Source organism: Drosophila subpulchrella, unplaced genomic scaffold, assembly GCF_014743375.2.
Source record: "Drosophila subpulchrella strain 33 F10 #4 breed RU33 unplaced genomic scaffold, RU_Dsub_v1.1 Primary Assembly Seq354, whole genome shotgun sequence".
NCBI lineage: Eukaryota > Metazoa > Arthropoda > Insecta > Diptera > Drosophilidae > Drosophila > Drosophila subpulchrella.
The window spans coordinates 11014280-11021631 of record NW_023665577.1 but is presented as its reverse complement, the minus strand read 5'-3'; the positions used below and the strand labels follow the sequence as shown (position 1 = coordinate 11021631).

The 7352-nt window shown below is 40.6% G+C and overlaps 1 protein-coding gene across 2 annotated transcripts in view; it reads left to right on the top strand.

The window, feature by feature from the left end:
- The first annotated feature begins 2046 nt into the window (after positions 1-2046).
- The window catches only part of LOC119560023 (GATA-binding factor C), a 36775-nt gene continuing 31469 nt past the window's right edge, over positions 2047-7352 (top strand). For both annotated transcript variants that reach the window (XM_037873314.1, XM_037873313.1), the window contains exons 1-2: positions 2047-2259; positions 3566-4042. In XM_037873314.1, the coding sequence (XP_037729242.1) occupies positions 3724-4042 (319 nt within the window). In that variant the 5' untranslated portion in view covers positions 2047-2259; positions 3566-3723. The remainder of the gene's footprint in view (positions 2260-3565; positions 4043-7352) is intronic.

The following is a 7352-nucleotide window of genomic DNA, read 5'->3' as shown; positions in this document are numbered from 1 at the left end:
AGCCGCTCACTGTCTTTTGGGTTTTGGATTACGGATTTCGGGCTGTATCTTTATCTCAAATTATGTATCTGTAACTATCAACAGCGCTATCTGTGGCCGCAGGTATTTACATATATAAACTGCTGCTTAGGTAGTCAGCCCAGGGGCTTTGACAAACGGTTTATTTTAGCCATAAGCTCGGTTAGATCTGGTTAGATTCGTATCGCGGCAATATGAACTTATGAAATGGCTCGCAAGGCGCTCAAAAAAAAAGAAACAGAAATATATTCAAAAATATTCATGTGGAATTAAGTCGGCCTGGGAAACTTTCAAGTTAGCAGCTGTCTTACCTTACTTTTTCTGCAACCCCTCTCCTCTCTTCCCTTAACCCCACGTGCTGGCATCCTTTTTGCCCGTTCACAGGTGCAGCTTCACTTAACCCTTTGGCGCCAAAAAGTTTCTTTTTAATGCGAAAATCAATGCGGGGGAAGAAACAGTAGGGCTTCCTTAGTCGAAGCCACTGATTTTAAGATTAAACTATTATTAATCTATTATTAAATATCGTTTAATATCATTGATGGAAATGGGAAACAACAAGAATATTTCAAAATAAATATATCAAGTTACATAGAATATTTGATCAATTTTTACAGGTTAATAAAATAAATATATCTTTAGCTAAAGCACTCTTAAGTTGGTCGACTAAGGGGATTATACGAAGTTAAATGGGGTTTTTTTTAGAAAAAAAGATTTTAAGCAAATATGATCTTATAAATATTTTAAAAGAGCTAAAAAGACTGTGCTAGTTTTTTGATGTCTAGATTTTTTTTAAGTTTCTAAATATCTGATATTATTTAGTTCGGTGATTTTTAAAGAACAATCTTTTTACTTTTTTTATTAGACCTATAAAATGGGTATAACATATTTAATCCCGAATCAAGAAAGCGCTCAGAACAAAATGATAAAAAGGCTTCTTACAAATTTGTGTAGCAGACAAAAGAATTACTGAAATATGGTGCATAAAATTCGCACTTAAAACCATGAGATATTTTATGGAAGTTCGACTGTGGCGAAAAACTGGCTCACGTATCTGAGACTTCCTCCTTGGCCGCCAATGTGTGTGTGTGTGTGTATTTGAGTGTGCTGTTTATGCGCAGCAGATGTACACTAAAAACGCGACCCCAAAGGAGCCAACTTGCCGCGAAAATATATGAGCTCCATATTAATAATTTGCATCTAGATACGAAACTATCTTTCGCAGTTCGCATAGTACGTACATACACTTCTCTTAATTTCCAGCTGCTAATTTATGCAAATTTGGCTCTATTCCTATGGCCATCCCGCTCGCACACGCACAAGTGGGCGAGGGGAGAGGGGAGAGAGGCAAGCAGCAAGCAGCAGGCGTATATAACTCAAAAATCGCCAGACAAATCTGCACACATGTTAAGGCCCATAAATAAAGCACATAATCGCAAACGGAACGATCGATGATTGTTGTCACTGCTTGACAGCGGGCGTGGGAAAGGGACGGGGCTACGGGATGGCAGTGCAAGAGGGAGTGAGAGCGGGGAGGTGAGAGCGCAGCGAACAGACAAGCAAAACGCTGGATTGTCTGGGCTATGTGTGTGCGTCAAGTGCAGAGAGGCGTGCCACAGAGAGATTATTGAACGATGCACTCGAGCGGAGCAAACAAACAAACAGCAAAAACAACGCACAGCGAGCAAATGCAACTGCAACAACAACCGGTTACCTGCAGCACACACACAGCAAAAAAACACGCCCCTCTCGCTTGGCGAGCAAGAGTGACAGGCATATTGCTTGCCACTGCCCTATAGCTGCCTTCCTCTCTCCCGCAGCGAGCACTGCTTGACAGCGCGACCATCTTGTATGTGCCAGCACACCAACACACACACACACACACACACGAGCGAAGGCCGGGCCTCGTTTAAACGGGTTTCCTCGGCCCGCGTGCGCGCATGTAGTGGTGGTGCGAGAGCAAGCAGCGCCAGTCTTTCCTGTTTGGCGTTTTGCGCTCGTGTGTTCGTTCAGTTCGATTTCAACTGTTGACGTGTTTGCAAGCGTGTTATCGGCGTGCGTCCGCTCGCTCCGTTCGTATTTCGCTATCGATTCTCGTCTCGCCGCGACACAACAACAAAGAAAGCTCGAGAAACGCGTCGGCAAAAGAAAATCCCAAGTGTGAACCAAAAAAATATATACAAAGAGCATTATTTAAAAACCCAGTACAAACAAGCAGTGTCAACCAAACAGTGTGCTACAAATGTAAGAATCTGTGTGATCAATGATCATTAAAAACAAAAATGAGCAGTTATCGAAAGATAATCAAAAAGTTTTTAACGCTAGCCCCCGCGTAAAGCTCATTATCCTTATCGAGCGATCAGCCCCTGTTAAAAACCCCAAAAAAACTAATAAAAATTGCTGACACAAGCATTCCAAAAAATCTGGCACTTGCGCTTATCAATTTATTGCTATCAACTTAAGCGCGCGGTAAAGAAAAACAAAAATACCAGAAGACATTTAATGAAAAGTGTCTGCTTCTCTATTTTTCTATTTTTTTCCTCCTTATCGCCGCTTCTGCTGCCGATAGATAGATAAATTGATTGAGTTTTCGACTCTGAAGACCCTGGTTATTTGCTTTTCTTCCACCTTCGGGAGGTAACAAATTATGTTGCCTTATCGCCGTTCTTTTCGTAGCGCAATTGTCAATCGAACGATAGGCATCTGGAAAGGCACCTTAAAGATACAGTCTACAAAATAAAACTCGGGTCCAACTCTTCGCCTGTATTATTAATAATTTTTCGAAGCCAAAGACAAACAAAGAAAGCAAATAGACGAAAAAAAGAACTCCCGTTGATAATAATCGTTTCGAAAAGAAATCAACGAGTGCAATGCACACAGCTCGCTGTACAAACATATATGCTATCTATTGCTGATAAGCCCGAAATTCCCCAAAAAATTCGGCTACCTGTCTAAATCAATATGGGAGTAGGAGTGTTGTCTCTGCGATATGACTCTTGGGCCCTTCTGTAAGAAACCCCTGACAGATACCAGATGCCAGTAAGCAATTGAAGCTCTTCGATAAACCTCTAAATCGCACCTAATTGGGCCCACACAGAGGACCTGGGAACACCTAGAAACACACCTGCTTTTCGGTTTCCAGGCGCCTTCTCACAGACATCCCGCAGATACATTTCGTATCCTCAAGATCCTTTGTGTGCAAACATTGTGACAATGCAATTGTTGGGACAACATGTTTATTAGGTCCCCTGGGCGGGAGCTTGGTCATCAATCAATCGGATGAATGCCAAAATACTACGATTCCCCTTAGTCTTGGCATTTCCCACACTACTCTAGCCAGCGTAGAATCCAAAAGTCCAATCGTAAATCAACTCGCGGTTATCCTGTATAACTGTACCACCGCCATAAAGCCATAAAAACAATTGAACAAAAAATGTAAAGCTCGCGATAAGGGAGAGTGAGTGATAACGCCGGCTACCGTTAAAATCTTATCAACAGCAGACACCAGCCAACTTCTAAAGTTGTTCAACAAATTTCTTGATTTCCACAGAGTGAAACCAATTGTGTATGAAAAATGAGTAGCTATTAAGGCCGGAAGAGAGCTAAAAAAAAACCACCCAATAAAAGAGAAGACCCCGCTGAGATATACAGATCGACCCGATTCCTGGCCCCCGGTAGAACAGAAAAACATTCAAAATTATACTCGAAATGGATATGACCTCAACAGCGGAGGCTGCCGCTCGCAGCTGGTACGACAGTCCGCGCTTAGGGGGCGGCTCCTCGGGCGGCGGCAATGGGGGCGGGGTCTCGCCCCAGACGAACGGCCTTGGCAGCGCCGGGAGCAGCCTGGCCCACAGCCACCACAGCCTCTCCAGCGGCGCCAGCTCGGCGGGCAGCAGCGTGGGCGTGGGCGCGGCCCTGGGCGGCGGCGGTGGATCCGGACTGGACACCAGCGACATGAGCGCCTTCTACGCGCTGGAGAGCAACGGACACCACCGGCGCTACTACCCGAGTTACCACCAGCACAGTAAGTGGACTCTAAATATACACCTAGAATAACCCTATGATAGATCATCAAAATCCCTATGCTATCTGAATAACTATAGATCACCAAAATCCCTACTATATCTAGAAAGTATAGATCATCAAAATCCCTATGATATCTGAAGTATAGATCATCAAAGTTCCTATGATATCTAAACATGTATAGATCATAAAAATCCCTATGGTATCTGAACAAGTGTGGATCATCAAAATACCTATGATATCTGATAAAGAATAGATCATCAAAGTCCCTATGATATCTGAACAACTGTAGATCATCAAAGTCCCTACGATATTTGAACAAGTATAGATCATAAAAATACCTATGGTATCTGAACTTGTAAAAATCCCTATAATATCTGACCAGTATAGATCATCAAAATTCCTATGATATCTAAACAGTTCAGTTGAAATGTAAAGTTCTAAAATAGTTAGATTTTTAAAAAAGAGATATTTGTGATATTGTTTTATAAGACTGATAATACAAGAATTATGACACTTTAGAACGTGGTTTTTAATTTTAAATTTGAATAGCTGCATTTTGAACTACTGATAATGATTTAATATATTATAATATCCACTACAATTTCGAATTTTAAAAGCAAGAAATTACAGAAGATCTATCATTACAAAATGAGGATAAAAAAAGAACTGTAAGAATCAGTGAGAATCTTCCTTATGGAGAAGGCAATGACTAAAATAAATAAATTAAAATAAATGTCTTTTACATCAAATTTCATTATATCAATATCTTATACATTATTTAATCCATTTTTTTATCCATTTAAAATGGTTTTAAGCTATTCAAGCAGGTCATAGTTAAAAAAAGACAAATATATCAATTTAATTTATAGAAACTTTTAATATTAAATGATATACCAACTGAACTGTAAACGTATCAATGGAAATTTTCCAAATAGGTATAGGCAGAACAATTTTTGGGGAAAGTAGCCTGTACCTTAACCACCATTTCGATTTATAGTAAACCCTATTTAAGTAATTTCTTCCATTTTTTTTTTGGTTTTTGGTCACCCCTTGGACATTTGTTCTAATGTCATTTCTAATGCGTTTTTAATGAATGTATTTTGGCGGGGGTTGCCTTTGCCTGATAGTTGCCGCTCTAGTTGGTACTTTTTTTTGTGGAGTTAGTGGATGTATCCACCCACCGCCCACAAATCGATTGCTTCGCGCCTTTTTTGTGTTGCTGAGTGAGCGTTTCCTGTGGGCCGCCATCGAAATCGGGGGAGTGAGTCGATAGAAATCGACGATGTCCTGCAGCTAGACTGTGTCCCTATGCCTGGAACCTAAAATTATGGAACCAGATAAGGACTGAAACAATTGCATGGAGGCGTGAAACTACAGGATGAGGAGAGGCCATATTTCTTTTTAGTAGAAAAATAAGATTGATTAAACATTGAAACATAGATCATACATTGAGATACTTTTGGTTAGGAAGTATTTGTATATATAACTATTTTAAATTCAGTTACATTATTCTTGAAATACCAAGTTAACGTTACAAACATTTTCTTGATATTTCCACCCACTCTTCATAACTCTATTATGCCAGCTGAGAGTATCAACTTAAGTTTTAAGTATTATTTTATGGTCACCAGTTCCCCTTTCTTCTAATTGTCTGAAATTTGTTCCTAGACCAAAAAGAAAATGATCTATGCTCATTAGGGAGGTGGGCTGCCAAAAACCAAAAACAAAAGAACAAGAAGACGACATTATTATATATCTTTTTCCCCCCGTCTTTTGCAAAAGTACCAGGTCTCAGGTGTGTATGGCTGTGTGTGTAAAGTTCACACGCCTCCAAAAAAAATTTCCAGTTCCGCTAAGTTAATTTTCAATTTGAGCCACCGTTGGCTCTGCTTTCTGTTTTCAGTATTCGGCATTCAGCATTCAGCATTCAGTTTTCAGTTTTCGGTTTTCTGGGCTGCGACGACTGTGACTCGGCTGTCAGTTTTGACAGTTGATGCCCCAAACCATTTTCACTTGGCACTTAGCCATTGTTGTTGCTGCAGCTTTTGGGCTTTGGTTTTTTACTCCGTTTTTTTTTTTTATTTTGGTTACACATTTTTGTTGTATTATTTGGGTTTTATGGCGGTTTGCATTTTGACAGTTCCACGTAAACGCAGCGAACACCCAAACGTGACATGCATCAATGCGGCGTGGTCGCTGAATTTATTTCCTGCTCTTGGAGTGTGCAAAATTTTAATTTAAAATCCGAGTGCTCGGTAGTGCTGGCCCTGGAATGTCTGGCTAAGTGAGGCTGTGCAACTGCACAAAGTGATCAATCAGAGGGAGCTGCGAGCGATCCATGGATGTGGATGTGGATCCGTCCAACCGATCCTTTTGCATTTATGTTTAATTCATGTTATTCATATGCCGACTTTATTGATGCTTGATTTGATCCCCCAGTTGCCGCTGTAATTCATTCATGCACTCGGATTCCATGGGATTCTGGGGATACGACTGCGGCTTGCGGATTGGGGATTCAAATCGTTTGACAGACAGTTTGTCTGGGGAGCGGAGTGGCATTCGCATTCGCATTCGGATTCGCATTCCCAATCGCATCCATAACGAGCGGCGGGCACCTGTGGCGAGCGTTGATTTTAAAATTCATTAGTCTGCATATGTCACATCTCAGGGGCGGCTTAAATGGGGGTTGTGGTGGGGGTAAAAAGCCCCCCTTGTCACTCGGCCAATTTAGTTGTCAATTATGAGGGGCGGCCAACTTTACTGGCTGTCATTAGTGGCAAATTAAGCAACTAGGGCGGCATCAGTTTGGTATTTCTTTTTTTTTTTCTCTCTATATTTTCTTGGCTTAATCGCAAACGCCAATGCAGTTTTAATGGCCAAAACAACACAAGAGCTGAACATGCTCGAGAGTTGGTTATTTTTATGATAGCCCTGGCCATAAAAACCAACGACAACAAATGTGAAATTTAAATTTCAAAAGCAAACATGCCGAAAATTTTGGCAATAACTTTTGTCTGCCCCGTGACTACACACTCGAGTATATAGTATGTGTGTATATTTAAGTTTAGCTGGGCTTTTGTTTTATTTGTCTACATTTTTTTTCATCTTGACTCGCTTTTTTCACAAACATTTTCGATGAAAAAGACACACACTCACAAACTGTTGTTTTGGTGGCTTTTTTGTTGTTTTGTTTTGGTATTTCACTATTTGTCTTAGCCATGATTATAATACACTTGGGACAAAAAGGTATTTGGGTGAGGGCAATAAAGTAGGAATTTGGTAAACCATTTAAAACGGTTTTTATTTGT